Source organism: Copadichromis virginalis, linkage group LG15 (genome assembly GCF_057382275.1).
Source record: "Copadichromis virginalis isolate Kocher_CV1m ecotype Utaka linkage group LG15, C_Virginalis_male_GT1.1, whole genome shotgun sequence".
Taxonomy (NCBI): Eukaryota; Metazoa; Chordata; class Actinopteri; order Cichliformes; family Cichlidae; genus Copadichromis; species Copadichromis virginalis.
Window position 1 is genome coordinate 13,953,923 of NC_140632.1, and position 17,331 is coordinate 13,971,253.

The 17,331-nt window shown below is 41.6% G+C and overlaps 3 protein-coding genes across 6 annotated transcripts; 2 read left to right on the forward strand and 1 right to left on the reverse strand.

Annotated features, from left to right (window-relative positions):
- Nucleotides 1–445: 445 nt before the first annotated feature.
- ttc32 (tetratricopeptide repeat domain 32) lies at nt 446–3,065 on the forward strand. The gene is made up of 3 exons (XM_085432067.1): nt 446–625; nt 835–1,001; nt 2,271–3,065. Exons 1-3 carry the CDS (start codon nt 510–512, stop codon nt 2,396–2,398), a joined length of 411 nt encoding a protein of 136 aa, XP_085288193.1. The 5' UTR covers nt 446–509; the 3' UTR covers nt 2,399–3,065.
- zpax1 (zona pellucida protein AX 1) lies at nt 2,388–7,939 on the forward strand. Of its 3 annotated transcripts, none has more exons than XM_085432064.1 (21): nt 2,388–2,452; nt 3,479–3,555; nt 3,628–3,723; nt 3,803–3,927; nt 4,129–4,272; nt 4,353–4,433; nt 4,509–4,673; nt 4,765–4,861; nt 4,934–5,151; nt 5,227–5,383; nt 5,459–5,667; nt 5,752–5,869; nt 5,937–6,136; nt 6,248–6,362; nt 6,433–6,602; nt 6,679–6,767; nt 6,857–6,987; nt 7,088–7,277; nt 7,427–7,562; nt 7,643–7,772; nt 7,852–7,939. In XM_085432064.1, the coding sequence occupies exons 1-21, from the start codon at nt 2,415–2,417 to the stop codon at nt 7,917–7,919; spliced, it is 2,754 nt and encodes a 917-aa protein (XP_085288190.1). In that variant the 5' UTR covers nt 2,388–2,414; the 3' UTR covers nt 7,920–7,939. The 3 variants fall into 3 exon arrangements, with proteins under 3 accessions (XP_085288190.1, XP_085288191.1, XP_085288192.1); XM_085432065.1 differs by lacking the exon at nt 2,388–2,452 and adding an exon at nt 3,138–3,394; XM_085432066.1 differs by lacking the exon at nt 2,388–2,452 and adding an exon at nt 3,138–3,283.
- Nucleotides 7,940–11,327: 3,388 nt separating this feature from the next.
- Nucleotides 11,328–17,331, reverse strand: LOC146692104 (uncharacterized). Of its 2 annotated transcripts, none has more exons than XM_085433559.1 (21): nt 17,309–17,331; nt 17,171–17,229; nt 16,995–17,081; nt 16,748–16,869; nt 16,457–16,600; nt 16,214–16,312; nt 15,960–16,130; nt 15,557–15,659; nt 15,034–15,248; nt 14,611–14,761; nt 14,312–14,523; nt 14,118–14,232; nt 13,806–14,005; nt 13,617–13,731; nt 13,375–13,544; nt 13,193–13,287; nt 12,858–12,988; nt 12,008–12,197; nt 11,756–11,894; nt 11,562–11,655; nt 11,328–11,398 (listed from the first exon to the last, which is right to left on the reverse strand). In XM_085433559.1, the coding sequence occupies exons 1-21, from the start codon at nt 17,329–17,331 to the stop codon at nt 11,328–11,330; spliced, it is 2,706 nt and encodes a 901-aa protein (XP_085289685.1). The 2 variants fall into 2 exon arrangements, with proteins under 2 accessions (XP_085289685.1, XP_085289684.1); XM_085433558.1 differs by having other exon boundaries at nt 16,196–16,312.

Consider the following 17,331-nt stretch of genomic DNA (forward strand, 5'->3'; position numbering starts at 1 on the left):
AGGCTGACAGATGAGGTCAGGCAGGAGTCTCTGTGGACAATGCTGTTTGTAGATGTCAAATCTGTAGTGAGAGTAGGGAAGAAGAAGAGGAATGAAAGTCAAGCAGAAGACCTGTTTGTGAATGATAGAGTAGAGACAGCGAAAGTAAATGAGTTTCTATACCTTGGATCAACCGTCCAAAGCAATGATTAGTGCACAAGACAGACAAAGTTGATGGTTTGGACATGTATAGAAGATAGAGATTAGATGAAGGATGTTGGCTTTATAAGGAGCTGCCAGGCAGGAGGGAAAGAGGAAGAGCATAGAGAATGGTGCTTCGTAGTATTCAAAACAATAAAAACGATTTTTTATTTTATTTTTTCTTACTAATAAAGGTTTTAAAACTTTATTCGTGTTTAGTACCATGAACCCTCACTGATCTACGCCGACATGTGAACCACGCTATGATTGGACAGTTTGTAGTGCAACGTCACATCCGCAGGTGAAAAACAAGAAAACCTTTCGCACACATGGAGGAGAATAATTCCCAGATACTCGAAAACGCCCACGCTGAGTTTAAAAGGGAGAATTTTAAAATGGCAGAAGAGCTGTACACAAAGTTTATTTCTTCCTGCTTACAGTCCAGGTATCGTCATTTTATTCTGGAGACGCTAAAGGCTAGCTGTTGTCGTTTATAACATGGTGGTGTTACGACACATTCTGTTACACATTAAATTTTGTGACCCGTTGTCGCTAACTGCTAGCTAATTTCAGTTCCCTTCCTCTCTCTCATGTTCACATTTAACTGTAGCCATGATTTTAAAAGGGGGTTTTAACTGTGTTATATTTGAACAGGGAATGTGAAGCAAGCAGTTTAGCAACTGCTTATAACAACCGCGGGCAGATAAAGTACCTCCGGGTGGACTTTCGTGAAGCGGTGGATGACTACACCTCTGCGACACAAGCTGACAGCCAGTTTGAAGTGCCTTTCTACAACAGAGGACTAATTCATTATAGATTAGGTAAGAAGAAGCAACAATTAAGCGACAGACAGCTCGCAGCAGCAAGCCAGTTCACATCAACAGCCAAAAAACCCCACCTCAGCTTCCGCCCATTACCTTCAAAATAAATGTCTTTTTCTCTGCTTCGTTTTTATTAACCTCTGTAGGTCCTATTTGAAAACAGTCCACTAACATTGTATACCATATAAAGAAATATAAGCACACACTGTGTATTTATATGTGTGAGGTCAACATATAGGTTGAACATCTCCATTATAGCAGACTTGCCTGTGTTTCCTCATAATCATCATCTGAAACACAGATGACACTACGTCTATTAGAAGAATGACATTACTCCTTCCAATTGCGTTGAAAAGGTGTTTTAAACTATTTTGGCTAGACAGTATTTATGATACAAGTACAAGTCAGGTTTTTAGATCCAATCATAGCACAGAAACAGCTGTTATCAAAGACTCACAGAGAGTTTTGTGTTTCAGGTAGTACATTTAGATCTGCAAAAATAAAAGCTCGGAGGTTCCTCCGTTCTTGGTCCATTATTCTGACATGCTCCTGCTTGGTACTATCATGAAGGATCATTATATATCCTATCACTTTTATGCATATGATACACAGCTGTACCTACCTATTTATCACCCTTTTCTCTGAAACACTTTGAAAAAGACAGGAGCCATGTTATCATTTTGATCTCAGTTTCGATCGCTAATTAGCATAATGTGCTTTCTACGTTTAAATATATATCAATAGTTAGAAAAATATCATCTCAAACTGACTCTTAGAAATGGGTCCGTGCATTCATATCGAGTAGGTTAGACTACTATAACGCTCTATTTGTAGGATTATCCAAATCATTAGTAGGACAACATAAACTCTTTCAGAATCTGGCAGCCAGAACACTTACATGTATACACAAATTTTAACATATTGTCACAAAATGTGGCTTAAAAAGAGATGTGATGATCTGTGGATGGCTGCACCTCCACTGAAAACTAAAGATGATTACAAGAAAGGACAAAGACAGCAAAGGCAAAAGACATTGTATATACGAATAAATGCAAGACAGTAGAAACAGTAAAGGCTTCTGAAATCGTCAACTGTTATCCTGTAACTGTTTGGTGCTTTCTTTTCTATGACACTAGATGGAGCTGTGTATTTGCAAGTTGCCACAACCCTTGTGCTTTTACTGCTGACTCTTTAAAATCCAGCCTAGAAGTTTATTATAAAAGATACCCTTATATTTAATATGTATTTACAATTTTTATTATCTTACAGGCTTTTTTGACGATGCCAAGAGTGATTTCCAGCAGGCATTAAAGCTCAACCCGGATTTTGAAGATGCCAAAGTGAGCCTTCAACAGACACTTCTGGACCAGGAGCACAAGATAAACAGGGGATACTGACAGCTTCTGAACCTACATGTCACGTGTAACCTCTAATCCTGCTGATAACAAAATGTACACCAGTGCACTTAATATCACTAATTGTCCAACTGTTTTTATTCGCTTGTCATTTTTTTGTTTTTAAATATAAAATCATTTGCACAAAGAAAGACAGAGCTGAAAATCAGAGGATAATTGATCTGATGAAGCAGACGTCCCACTGGATCAGGGGTCACAGATAATGGATTTTTTTTTAAGAAGAGCATTAATATTCCTTTTTCACACCGACTCAAGCTCCTCTCAGTTAGTGAAAAATTGATATCCTTTATAAAGGGCCGTATAAGACTGAGACTGGACACTGCAGACTTATCGACCCATCAGGTGAAAGCTTGATAAATGTTGAAGCCCCCTGTTGAAGGTTGTAGGAGAGGCTTTGTGACTTTAAATGAACCCTAATCAGAAGCTGACATAAAATAATAATGAGGAATGTCTCAGCTGCATAAAGCACACTTTGTGTCCTAAATTGAAGCTCAGACACAGCTTAAGTTTTAATACAAGGTGATGTGGTTTTAAAGGAAGGAAGTCAGCAAATATAGAAACAACAAACATACACAGAAGACAATATAAATATAATATAGACAAATGTAAATAGAATCACAAATCAATGACAATAAATTTTTTAATGACACATGTCTGTCTCGCGCTTGCTTATTCACACAAATACAGATTTTGTGATGTCCTACGAGAAGCAAAGGCATCATAAGTGGAGCCTCCCCACAGTGAGTGAGGCAGGAAGCATCACTGATGCGTTTCACCTGTGCAGAGGTGATTACCTGCTGTATAAAACAGCTGCTGACGCCTGAATGAAGCAGTCAGCTCTTTTGCGTCAGAGCTGGTTTGTTGGTGGTAGGTCTTGCTTGGGGTTTCAATGCCAAGCTCTGGTTGTGGTTGGTTTCAGTAAATTTTTGTTTTTGCATGGTTACATTGACACTGCGACATGTGGCGGCTTAAAAACATGTAAGTTTAAGTTAAGTCTTGTTTAGTTTTCTGACAGTTACTCTAATTTTTCTAAAATGTGCATTTTTTTTCTCCCCCTTCAAGTTTATTATGGAACTTGATGGCTGCAGTAATTGTTTTAGGTCAAGCATGGCCAAATACGAAGCTCGCTTCACAGTCAAGTAAGACTAACTCGTTAAACTGCTCCAGATCAAATTGAGGCTACACTACCTGACCATTGTCTTCTTTCACAGGCAGTGGTTTAAAGGCAGACTGTTTAGGAAATCTAATGAGGCTGTCAATGGATGAGGCTTTAGCAGTGGGGAACCAGCTTGTAGTGGAAGCCATCAGTGAGTTAAAGGGCTAATTGGGAACAGGCTGTGTCATTGCTTTGAGAAGAGATCCCTCATGTTTGCATGTCATCTCCAGATGGCACCCAGTGTGTCTTGTTGACACCCACCTTGGCTGCTCAGTGTGGGTACAGCATGGAGTCTGACCCCTGGGGTAACACAAGAATCTACATGTCTCTGATGGGCTGCTTTGTGGACAACAAGGTATGTTGAGCTGAGGTGGAACTTTTTTCTTTCCAAACATTACAAATTTAAATATCACCTAGATTTTACTCCAACCTTCCATTTAATAGAAACCTTAAAAGTTTAGGTCTGCAAGTTTTGCAATTTTGCAAATGAGTACAGGTAATAGTGTATCAGGAACAGACTTTCAGGGGGAACTAACTGCTTACACTTCTCTTATAGGATGATGCAACATTTAAAATTGGCTTGAAACTCCAAATGTACAGCCAGAGGCCATCAGATGTGGTAACTCATGAAGTGAATCAAACGTGCAGCTACACTCGCTGGGCCCCTAAAGAGATTCTCTGTGACAGGAACTACATGGAAGTGGGTTACGTAACACTGCCAGGTTTACTTTAATACTTATGCCCTTCAAACTCTTCAATTAGCTTTGTCTTGTCTTCTAGGTGTCAAACTACTTGATGAAAGCTAATCCACAAACTAAGCGGCCGGCTCAGGATCAAAATGTTGACTCATATCTGCTTGAGGTGCCTAGATTATAGAGTTAAGAAAATTACTAAATGCAATCCAATGAAGGCTCAAAATGTTCCATTTTGCTGCAGGACTCTGGTGCATCGCATGGTATCTGGAAGATGACATTTTTCACCCCTGAACCAGTGGTAATGGTGCCAAGGGAGGCTGAACAAGCTGGCTACAGTGCAATGACTACCTCTAACAGACTGATTATGCGAAGCCCTTACAATACACCAGAGACCTTCTCAGAGGATGTAAGGATTACTTCATAATGGATAATTATTTCTGGTAATTAAAACTGACAGTAAAGTCCATATATTTTTTTTTTAATTATTTTTCCTTAAGGTGGCTGGAATCCCCATGGAAGTCTTCAAGGTGAGCGTCTACAACAAGGCAGAAAGTGGTCTGGGTATCGTGAACTTGGCAGCAGCTTGTCCCACAGGTGAGCATCAAACCTTCTTCACAGTAAGCATTAAAGTGTAGAATTGTCAAGAAGTTGCTTCCTCTCTTCTAGGGGGCGTACTCTTCACTGAGAGTGTGATCTCTTGGTACATCCCTCGCCGCATGACCCCTCTAATGGACGGCACATTCAGAATTGTAGAGATGCACATGGGCATCAATGGGCAGAGGCTGGATAGGTCTCAGATGGCTGCGAGAGGGTACACACTATCCACCACAGACTTTCACATTGTTGCCGAGATCCCAGTGGGCTCACCCGATGGTTACTACAAGGTCTGGAAATCTACCTCAACATGCGACTTGTGTGTTTGTATGTGCGTTTTATTAAAATGCTATAAATAATTGCAGAGTCATGCCCCAGAATATCAGTACTATGTCACCTACACTGTGGAGCCAATGCTCGAGGTACTCTGGAGGGCGGATGGGACCCAAGATGATATAAAATACAAGGTTTTGTTCCCCATTACAACGCCTCTGATGCCCAGACCTCCCCAAGTGGAAGATTGTAAGTCCCACTTAAAAGTAAAGAACTGAAAGTCGAGCCTGCAGAAAAAGCCTAAACGTGTGGCTTGTTCCTCAGATACGGTTCCAGAGGACGGTGTGTTTAGCGTCATGTTGGGGGGCTTCTTTCATGATGTGGAGCTGAAGAACATCACCTTTGTTACTGGTGTTCTCACTGTGGAGGAGAGCAATGCCAGAGGCCTGATTGTCCAGGAGCACATCTACACCAATGGCACAAAGGGCTTCTCTTTACAAGTGTCCTTCAATGCTGATGTTGTCCTGAAGACCGTATGTGGCCAACTATTGGAAATTGCACTAAAGATTGTATTCCAACTGCCAACATAACTCTTTTTTTTTTTCTCCCCCCTTAAGAATCCCGAACCCTTGGTTACAACCTACTCTCTCCCTTTGACCGTTGGGCTGATCATCCTGCCTGATGGAACTTCCTTTGCTCATGAGGTGACACTGCAGGCGTCTCTGCAGGATGTTGGTGAGACTCTTTTCTAGAATTGCACATTGAGCTTTGAACTCCAGATTGACTTTTCTTTCCCTTGCAGTGCTGCCTGCACTTACTGGCACCTGTGATCAGAAGCACTTTTACGTCAGGGTGAAATATGGCAGTCAAGACCGTAATTTTGAGACCGCAGTTGGAATGCGACAGCTAACCCCCGACCTGGCTAAAGCCTACAAGCTGCAGGAAAACCGCACACACTTGATCCTCAGAGTGCCCTACAATGCCCAAGACTCAAACTTTGAGGTGTATATAACATGACTCTTTGAAAACCTTCAAAGCACAGACCGGAAAAGCCCTGTAAATGCCAGTCTCCTTAGGATCCGAATTAAATGTGCTCTGAACATTTTCTTGCAGCTGGTTTCCTCAGTTTCCATCCAAGCCAGACTTGACATCGTGCTCTGGGAACCAAACAATCAGTGGGTGCTTGGTGACCTCTCCCTGGCCTGCAGCTTTCCCTTGATGACAACTAGTAAGATTTGATCACTTAAACTACTCATTAAAATAACAAACACAATCATAATAATGTCTACTTTCTTCAGAATGCTATCCTAATGGAACAATAACAGCAGTGGCTGTGAAGCTGGAATCTGTGCCCAGTCTCGTCCCAAGTCAGCTAACATTGAAGGACCGGTCTTGTAGACCAGTTTTCAGCAACGATCGCTTTGCCCACTTTTCTTTCTCTGCAGATTCATGTGGAACAAGTAGAACAGTACGTTTACAGACCTTTATCAGTTGAAAGTGCCTTTTGGGAAATGTGTTAATCAACTTGTGTTTTTTGTTTTAAGTTCTTTGACAACTACATGGTTTATCAAAATGAGATCAGCCTGTATCATAAGGTGACAGCAAAAACCTCACCTGCTGAACCTGGGTACAGGTAGGTAGACCTGACCAGTGAGTTATCCTGATGAACTGCTGATTCAAAGTTTAAAATGTGGTGGGGTTTTTTTCCCCCATCCTGTTTAGGCAAACCATCTACTGCTACTACATGGTCAACAAAACACAAACTGTTGCATTCAGTCACAAACCAAGGAGCGATGATCCTAGAGCAGAAATTGGGACAGGCCTGCTAATGGTGCAAATGAGGCAAGCCCAGGGTAAGTCTGACAGTCGGTTTGCTACAAGGTGGAGAATTTGACATCTGTTCTCTTTAGGTGTATACACTGCCTTAGAGTTCTAATTGAGCTTCTCTTCCAGATGCTGCTTATCAGCACTTTTACAAAGCTGAAGATTATCCACTGAAGAAATACCTGAAAGACCCCCTGTTTTTTGAGGTGGTGCTGATGCAGTCAACAGACCCCCAGTTGGAGCTCATCGTGGAAAACTGCTGGGCTACTCTTCAAGAAGACAGGACATCTGTACCCCAATGGGACATCATTGTGAACAGGTGATGGCATAAGTAAATGCCAAAGTGGAAAATCTCCACTACTTCAACTATGTAGTCCAGCTAACTTTGCCATAGTCTAGAGTGGGTGGTTAATTCACTTGGAAAATGAGTCTTCATGGTACATTTAAATTATATATTCTTCTCACTAGTTGTGAGAATCGCGATGACACCCATGTGACAGTCTTCCATCCAGTTAAGGATAATATTGCCATGCCATCCCACGTCAAACGCTTCTCTATGAGGATGTTCACCTTCACCAATAACAACGAAGTTCTGAGAGATCAGGTGATTCAGGCAATCTAGTCATAGGGCTGTCTAATGCAATACTGTATCAATGTGTGCTTAACCTTCCAGTCTCCCCACAGATCTATGTGCACTGTGATGCAGTGATTTGTAATACAAATGGCCCACCAGATGGCATCTGCAGAGGCCAGTGTGTGCATCCCACAGGCACAAAGGGCACTAAATTTCAAGGACTCAAAGGTGCTAAAAGGGGTAAGTGTTAATGGTGTAAGACTGGGACAAACTTGAAGTTTGAAGTGCAGTTGGTGACTTTTTTCTTTCCCATTTGCAGAGCAAAGAAGTACAGAGTCAACCCACCAATGGCAGCTCTCCTCTGGACCCATCCTACTTTCAAATTGATATTTCAATAAAAATAAATCTTAAGCTATATGGTGTCAAGCTTTTCAATTTGTAAGCTGGGTCATGACTGTTGTAGATGCAGGCCTCAAGTTCTAAACTGGTCTGACATCTTTAACTGGCTATAACAAGGCCTCAAATGTAAACGTATCAGTTTAATTAAAACGATGCCGCTTGAATTTGCATATTGCACTTGTCTGAACTCAGTGTTCAGACAAAAGGGCATTGAAATGTGAAGTAAACTGCATGGTGTAGTGTCATGGGCTGAGCTTCACATGAAGCATTAGGCTTAAATTACTTGTACAGCATTGCTAAAACTTTCCAAAGGGTGTAGTAACTGTTCATAAATGCAATACTCTGTGGATGGGGTGCTCAATTCACAACCCAGTGTGGCTGAGTCAACTTCGTCTTTCTAGCTGACATCTTGCTGTTTCCCATGGCTCGTAAATGCTGAGTGATTCTTAGTGACTGTGAAAATGGTACAGACTGTGGTTAATGCAGAACAAAGTATTCAATTGTGCTACTATGGCATATTACAGAACTTCTGTAGTTGAGCAAGTTCATCTAACAGAATTGCTTCTCATCATATATTTTAGTGACAATGCATTTGTGCACCTTCATAGCTTTTAATTTGTCTGTGGAAACTTCTATACTTTAAACTAATCACCTGTAAATTATGATGGCAATTAAGCTACAATTTTGTGGTTTGATAATTCTGTTTAATCCTATAGTTTAAGTGGCTTGGAGGGGTAAAAAGTCTGTAATCAGATCTTAATGAAATAAAATTGCTCTTGATATTCACTAATTTGAGAATCAACTCGTCAAGGGTTAAAATTGCACCGCAAATCAAATTGGTTTCATTTTTATAATCCAGTTTTCACAAAAGGCAGCTTATGGTTGCCACAGATCAGATGTTGTCATAGTCCTTTAATTTATGTAGTCTTGTATAGATGCGCCATAAAATCACACCCTCACCCATAAACTTCTAATTGAAATGTAAGTGTATAAGAGCACAACTCAAAATGCATGTGGAATAAGGACAATCACTGGCTACAGGGAAAGCCATAAATTGCTTTGACAAAACTTTTATGGACAAACTAAAGTACTTTGCTTGCTCTGACTGCCAGAAAGTGGAGTCAGCATCCATCTTGTGCTTCCAGGGAAGAAGGAGACGACACATTTACAGCAACACCGGCTCAGACGCCCCCGCACAGAAGTGGCTTGAGCAGATGGAGATAAGATAAGATAACCTTTATTAGTCCCACACGTGGGAAATTTGTTTTGTCACAGCAGGAAGTGGACAGTGCAAAAGTTATGAGGCAAAAATTAGAATACAATAAGAATAAATACAGTACACAACTGTACAGAATAGAATCAGGTCAGCTATTTGCATTGATCAGGGCTATTGCCCTGTTCTAAAAGCTGTCCTTGAGTCTATTTGTTTGGGACCTCAGCAGCCTGAACCTCCTGCCAGACGGCAGCAGCTTAAACACCCCGTGTCCTGGGTGTGTACCGTCCCGTAGAATGCTGCGTGCCCTCTTGAGACAGCGAGTACTGTACAGGTCCTTCAGGGAGGGAAGAGGATGTCCAATGATTTTTTGGGCCATATTGATGACCCTCTGGAGTGCCTTTCTGTGTGCTGTGGTGCAGCTGGAGAACCACACACCGATGCAATATGTCAGTACACTTTCAATGGAGCAGTGGTAGAAGACTGTCAGCAGCTCCTTCTTCAGGTCCATTTTTCTGAGGATTCTCAGAAAGTGGAGACGCTGTTGGGCTTTCTTTAAAACCGCAGAGGTGTTAGAGCTCCATTGGAGGTCTGTGTCTATGTGCACACCCAGAAACTTGAAACTGGAGACCCTTTCCATGCACTCCCCGTTGATGCTGACAGGCTGCAGCTCGGACTTCCTCCTTCTGAAATCAACTACCAGTTCTTTTGTCTTGTTGGTATTGAGGTCTAGGTTGTTATCGACACACCAATCTGACAGCCTCTGAACTTCAGCTCTGTATGCAGTCTCATCTCCCCCTGAGATGAGTGGGTGGCAAGCAGGACATGATGTGACGTCGGACCAGTTTCTCGAAGCACTTCATTATAACAGGTGTTAGAGCAACTGGTCGGTAGTTCAGGCTGCTAATGTTAGTACGTTTTGGCAGTGGGACAATTGTGGCTGACTTTAGGCACGGCGGGATGCAGGACTGGGACAGTGAAGTGTTGAAGATCTATACAACATCTATACGACACTTTGCATTTAATCATTAGTTATTAATCTCTGGCCCTCTTCCACAGTGCGTCTTTCATCCCGTCTCCCTCCCCTCTGACCCCCCTGGTAACGACAGATGGCTGCCACTCCCCTAAGGCTGGTTCTGCCAGGGGTTTCTTCCAGTTAAAAGGGGATTGTTTGACTGTTGGGTTTTCTCTGTATTGTTGTAGGTCTTTACCTTACAATATACAGCACCTTAAGGCTACTGTTGTGATTTGGCACTGTATCAATAACACTGAATTAACTCCAATCCTGTTGTTCCACCATTGAGAGCCTCCTGATAGCACAAGATCAGAAAGATGTGCAGAGGATGGCGAAAGTGGCCTCATTGGAACTACACGACTATGGAAAGATGCACTGGTCGACTGCTCAAGAAAGCAGAGTACTCCGTTTGATTTAATTAGCTTCATTTACCATTCAGGAGCTGCTGAATGTCATTTAAAAAATAAAATTCCAGAGTATCTATTTATGAAGAAATATTTTGAAGTGGAAAAATGCACCCACCACACTACAGAAATCCTAGTTAATGCCTCTGAAAATATGAGTGTGGAAATTGTTCCTGTGGGCTGTAAAATGAGTCACTTTATACTGATGCATTTCAAAGACAACTATAAATATTTATTGGGCTTTCTAAAGTACAAAAGCAACTTTAAATTATTAAGATTCTAATCAGTCTTTTGGCTACTTTAGGCACCACGTTAGATCTTTCATTTGCATCCTCTGTCATACACTAACATTCTGGTCTTCCTCCTGCCTGACAGAGCAATTTGTCTCCAAGCCAAGCTGTCCTCCAATCATGTCTCGTCTGGCACCCCCCAATGAAAATATTGGCACCTTCATTTCTCCAGCTTTGACTGGAGTTTTCGTGAGTGCCACCATCTCAAAACCACACGTCTCTCCATATCATAAACCTTTCATTTGTCTTTTAAGACACATGGTCACTAGTATTCCTCTTGTGAATGCACACTCACCTCTGCAAGAGTCCTTAACCCAAAGAGGTACATTGAATTATGACTTCTCACATAATTTGATAGGTGAGGCAACACGACTACATACTCAGAATTACAGGTGGAAAATCAAATTTCCACATGTAGCAAAGCATAGGAAAGAACAGACAATAAAGGTGAATTTAAAAAAAATCTTTATTGTATCAACTCATAATTACTGGTCCAAATGTCACAAATGATTTTGAACTTTGTTCCTCTGAGATATGTCTTTTACCTGTGGAGAGAAGAGAATGAGGAAAGTTAACAGTAACCAATTTCAGCAGGCTGAGAAGAAAATTAGTCTGAGACAGAAGTACTATGGCACACCATGTTCTCTTCTTTTTCTGGGTCAAACCCTTGAAACAAAAGGTTCCATTATAAAAGACCTCATACTATACCTCTTCTGTACTCTGGGTCTGAACATTGCCCATTACAAATGCCACCTAATGGATTTCTGGTATCACAGATCACAACGTCACAGTGGACAAAGACCTAGAAGATGCAAGTGTTTTTATGAGTACAGATTTGCATGTGCAGTTTTCTGAACCATGGATTTTATATATATATATTTTTTTTAAACAGGCTGAGTTACCTGAGGACTTAGATCCTCTTCATTTTCAGTAAAGGCAAACATCTGGACCTCAAAGCGCTTTAAGTGAGAGGGATACTGAACCCTAGCATCAGTCCACACTGGATGGAAGACCACATGGTGTGGGTCTGTGTGTGGACAGCTGGACAATTTCAAAGATACATTAAAAAGTTAAATTTTGTCCCCCTACCCCATCCTTGCATCAGTATGAAGGAAGAGCTTATGCTAATACGCAAACACCAGCCTGAGCGTTACCCGTTTATGATCAGATCCCATCTGGGTTGGGACATCTTGTCCTCATCCAATGTCGCCCAGCAGTTCTCCAGCTCCAGTGATACTTGAGGATTTATTGCACTCATGAGCTCCACCTCAAAATACAGCGGCTGCTGGAGATGTTTCATGATGGGAGAGTCCTCAAGTCTGTAAAACTCTCTGAAGGAGTCGTCTAAGTGCAGAGAGACAGCATGAAATGACATAATGACAGGAGGCTTTGAACAATATAATCAGCTCAGGACATTGAGGTTTTTCCTCTCACAAATGCTGCATATACACCCGCCAATTATGGCCATGCACGGACCTACTTACTTGGGAGCTGCCAGCTCCCAGAACAAATTCCTGATTTGCTTCTTGCATAAAGCTCAATATCCAATTTCTGGGATGTTAGAATAAAAACTAAGATTAGTTAAGGCTTAGCTACTTTAATGAGAGCTGCGCCTAGGGATAAATTCAAAGTAGAATGACGAAAACTAATACCAACTCCTTACACGCAATAGACAAGGCATTTTAGATTATAGGAGCTCCTGGAGTAAAAACCATTGAAGCTGATTGTCAACATTAAGCAGGAAAAATTAGCCACATGCTGATGACAGCAACCTTTAAAGTCTGAACCATCTAGTTGCCAGAAATTTTAAAATGTTTTCAAAAACTATTAGATCTTCTAGAGATAAAGCAGTAAGGTTTAGTTAGTAAAGGCAGTTAAAGATTAATTTAAAATTGCTTAATGATTTGAGGATGACTTCCAGTTTAAGGGAGAAGAATCTTAAATCTCTCCAGTGCTGGAGTTGTATTTGTGTTGTGGAAAAATGAAATTATGCCAACTTCATACCCAAAGAAAGTCTCATTGCCACTTGCAGCTGGCCTTTTGCATTTTCAGCATATGGTTCACTCCTGCGAGGTCTGGTGTGGAAGGACACAGCGTGGGTTGTGTTGAGGTCGTAGTAACATGAAACCCTTAGCCTAGAAGACAAGCCATGAGATTTGAATGCAGTCAGAAGTGCAAAGACCAGAGAGAAAAATTCCTACAGACACTCATCTTTGTCTCAGGATCAAAGATTGAATAAGGGATAACGCAAAGCTGAAGGAGTCCATTTAATCCAGAGATTCAAGTTACTTTTAAAAACTTTAGTCTCCTAATTTTCCTAATAACGATCAGCCACTCACGCAAATTCTGCTTCCTCAGAGTCTGATGTACTTTTTGTTTCGAGGTCATGTGGCACAGAGATGTCATTTTCGTAGAGCATCGCATTGGGCAAAAACTAAGGGAACAAAGTTAAAGACAATACATCAGATCAGCCTCACCATTAATAGTCTGTATTAGTCATGAAGTTGTGCAGTGACAGTACCTTTCTGGTAGTCCCACAGGAGTTAGCAGTGAAGACAAAGTAAGCGTAGCGGTCATCACTGTAGACTGGACCGCAGGTGGGGTCGAGCAGCGTGAGCTCACTGGGGTTCAGGCTGGGAACAGACTCCAGTTTCACAGCCAGAGTGGTTATGGTACCATTAGGGAAGCACTCTGAAAAGAAAAGTTTAAAAACTCGACTCAAACTCTCCAATGAAATTTAAACAACAAGAAACCCAAACCAACCAGTAAGCGATGAGAAGAAATTGCAAGCCATCGAGAAGTCACTGATGGGCACGTTAGATTCTGGATCCTTCAGGATCATGTCAATTCTGGTCCTAATGGAAGTTGGTGTAATAGCCTGAAACATTGTTCAAGTTAGAGCAAGCAGGACATTAAACAGAAGATTCTCATCTACAGCAAAGCACAAAATACCTCAAACTCAACATCAGGGGCTGCAAACGGCACAACAAGATTGAAGTGAGTTCCATTCTCCATGTAGCCATACTGCTGAGCCAAACCTGGTGTCAGCAGTCGCTTTCCCACCATGGTATGAAAGTTGAAGTCTGAGGTTCCATGTTCCACAAGGACATAAAAGTTCTGGTAATCACAGCTTCCAGAGATGGAAGGAGGAACTGCAGGTAGATTAAAAAAGGCATCAAGAACCCTGGCCTGCAGCTGGTGCAAGGTCATGACAAACATTTCAGGCTTGTGTGTTTACATTTGTATATAAACAGCCATACAGACCCTTTTCTTCCAGTGTGGCTTCCAGGTAAACTGTGTGAGAAAATGGAGCAAACTCATTCAGCACCAGCAAACCAAAGGTCAGGTGAAGAGAGTAGACTATAAATCCCATTCCTCTCTGTAGGGAAATGGAAAGATTAGCAGTCAAATTAAATATGCATTAATATTCTGCCCCCCAAGCTGAAATTACATCTTACCGATTGTAGCACGGCAGGGTCTGTGAAGGGAACTTCAAGTGTAAAGACTTTCAAGCTGCTGTTAGGGGACACATGCTCTCTGATGTTAAAGCCTCTGGCATGGCACTGTGCTATAGTCAAAACCTCAGAGGGGAAGGTGATGTTCATCAGCGCCACGTCAGGAGCAAAATGCCCAAGCACCAGCTTAAACACTTGCTGTTTCGGAACAGTCTCTGTAGGGACGAGAGAAGAGGAATTCAGTGAGCTTGCACTTTACACAAATAATCATAATATATGATAAGTGGAATGGAGAGACTCGCCGTCAAAAACTTGAAGATTCAGTGACAACAAAGGCGTCGTGATGGGAAACAAGACTTTGTATCTTGTGTCTTCTCCATCTTCAGTCCAGAGCAACTCCAGCATGGGTTCGATTGTATAGGAGAGGAGATACCGATTTCCCTGGATATGGCTCTGTTTATCATTTTAAAACCAAGAATTTGTCATTATAACTACTCCTAATGGAACATATTTAAAAGCAGAACAAAAGCTGTAATAATTCTTTATAAGATTCCTGCTTTAATGCTTGTAGAGCAACTCTTGGAGGCTCAGCTTTGGAAATGGGCCCTCATTTCACAGTGAGAAGTGGCTTTTACTACTTTGCCATCTTAAAAGGCCAAGGAAGCCATTTATCAGTATATACTTGATGCAAATCTTGATTTCTTATAAAAACAACTGCCTTTCACCTTAAAGTATCCACCGTCGGCCCCAACAGGAAGCTGAACAATGATGTACGAGTCGTCGGTAGACAGCTTGGCCGGCATCTGAGTAGGATCAAGCGTCTGACCGTTGATTCCTAAGTACACCTCCAAGAGCTGAACCCGCCCAGAGGACATTAAGGGGTCAATGCGTTGGGGCAGGCGCCAAGTGATCATGGTGGGCGTGAAGGAAACACTATGACCTGCACATAAGGCATAATATGAGGCCAAAACAGACACTACTATAGAGGATTTAGAGGCTACAAGGTCTGCTGGCAGACAACTTTGCTAACAGCTTAGCATTTCTAAACCACACATGCATACAAGTCTTCATATTAAACCTGGGACAGACAGCAAGTTAATATTTCTAAACGTCCAAATGCATCACCACCCTAGGAATAATGAAGACTAGAAAAAACAAATTTGCAGATTTAACTGCTAAAGCCTTCAGGTTTTAAACACAAGATGACACAGGCTCCCTGCAGCTTTCACATGGTTAGAGTTTAATTACCGTCCAGCACTGGACAAGCAGCTACAGCATCAACTCGAGCAGTCAGCCACTGCTTCTCAAAGATAGTCGAGGTTTTGAACACCTTCATGGGCACCCCTGCTACCTGCAGGGTGAGATAACATTTAATACATTGAAGATAAAGCATGTGTGCAAAAGAGCAGTTCGTTAGAACATGGAAATGTAGGCTAATGGGCCATATGTACTTTATCTTGTCAAATGTCAGACCGTAACAAGTTTAAAAAGGTAGTCTGATCATATAATGAATCTAAATCCAATTGGTTACTGACTGCAAGTGTGAGCCATCTAATGGGCTACAAGTACTTTAACCAGAGTCTGTCTGTAGAACAAGATGCCAGGTCATGTCAGGCATGTGTGAAAAGCATGCGATCTGCAGTTTACTCACAGTCTGGGTGTACGTTGCCAGTGCAGACTTTGAACTCCGGAGAATCACCCTGGTGGGAGTGTTTCCTACCCCGTACCCCCTTTGGTGGGCCTCAGTCGCCTTCATGATCCTCTCCTCAGGTGTGAAGAACACAACTGTTGTGATTATGTATCCTGCGTCTATGGGGCGTTTCTGTAAGGCAAACACCAAATCGTGACTTTACATGCAGAGATGGGGTCTGAGAATAGACTAGAGGCCAAACGAGCTCCTCCAACCTTTGTGGCTTGTCGAGTAGAAGCAAACTCTGGACTGCCCTGTTGCTCTGAATATGCAGGAAGGCCATAATCATCTGCAGCTGCCCTCTTCACGGACACCTAGAAACAAGACCCTTCGAGTCAATGATAAACCATCTCTCACCTCTCTAGGAACTGTTTTAGCCTTGATGCTCTCATGGGCTATAGCACCACTGTCATATAGATGGGAACATGACCACAGAAGGTTTTGCTGCAGTCACTTGCCTCCATATAGCTGTGGTCACAGACGATTTCCCTGAAGGCCCAGGGAGTGTAGCGGCAAGTTTTAACCACCTGGTACACCTCGTCTTCAAACAACTGGTTTCCATGCAGTCGAACATGCAAAGCAGTAGTGAATTCTTTATCGTCCTACACAAAAGTAAATATTTTAAAAAGAAAGAAAAAGTTAATACTAGAAGCATAGGACACATTGGGTGCTTTGAAAAAAAGAAGAAAACAAAAAAACAAACAAACAAACAACCTCTAATAATTCTGTCTTTATCTTTGTTACGTTACCACATTGTGAGCAAAACAGTTTTGAAGAGAGGCATAAATCAAGGCGTTTCCCAGTAGATCAATCTTCACACTGATGCCACACTGCGAGGCTAAACTTGGCGTAAGAGGAATTGCAGTGTTATCTGAGGAGAGGATAAGGAACACAAAAAAAAAAAAAAAAAAAAAGTGGGAAAAATTAAGCTTTAAGAGGCAAGAAGCCAAAGAATTTTTTTTTTTTTTTTTTTTTTTTTTTTTTAAAAAAGCTTACTCATGACGGCAGTAATTTTCATAAGATTTCCTCCAAGTGGACCAACATCCACACGCATCACATTCCCCAGACACTGAGCGGTGATATCTGGAAATAAACATTGACGTGAGTAAGTAGGCAGTACTTTGATTAAGTGACATTTTTAGGAAAAATTAAAAAAAATAAATAAAACTTACTTAAAGGGGGCCTCTTTTGAGCCTGTGTGTTCATAACAACTACCAAAAGAATGAACCACCTGAAAAAAACTTAGTCAGTTAAAGACAAAAATCTGAAAGTTTGACTAAAAAGGTTCTTAGAAAAATAAAGCTACAAACCCCAATCCTAATGAGTGACCCAT

Coding starts and splice junctions, on each gene's coding strand:
- ttc32 (XM_085432067.1), top strand. CDS start 510: ATGGAGGAGAATAATTCCCAGATACTCGAAAACGCCCACGCTGAGTTT. Junction 626..834: donor TCTTCCTGCTTACAGTCCAG/GTATCGTCATTT, acceptor ATATTTGAACAG/GGAATGTGAAGCAAGCAGTT. Junction 1,002..2,270: donor ACTAATTCATTATAGATTAG/GTAAGAAGAAGC, acceptor ATTATCTTACAG/GCTTTTTTGACGATGCCAAG.
- zpax1 (XM_085432064.1), top strand. CDS start 2,415: ATGTCACGTGTAACCTCTAATCCTGCTGATAACAAAAT. Junction 4,434..4,508: donor TTGACTCATATCTGCTTGAG/GTGCCTAGATTA, acceptor ATTTTGCTGCAG/GACTCTGGTGCATCGCATGG. Junction 7,773..7,851: donor ACTCAAAGGTGCTAAAAGGG/GTAAGTGTTAAT, acceptor TCCCATTTGCAG/AGCAAAGAAGTACAGAGTCA.
- LOC146692104 (XM_085433558.1), bottom strand. CDS start 17,331: ATGGGTCACTCATTAGGATTGGG. Junction 14,006..14,117: donor AGCCACACTGGAAGAAAAGG/GTCTGTATGGCT, acceptor ATCTACCTGCAG/TTCCTCCTTCCATCTCTGGA. Junction 13,732..13,805: donor CCCCTGATGTTGAGTTTGAG/GTATTTTGTGCT, acceptor ACAATGTTTCAG/GCTATTACACCAACTTCCAT.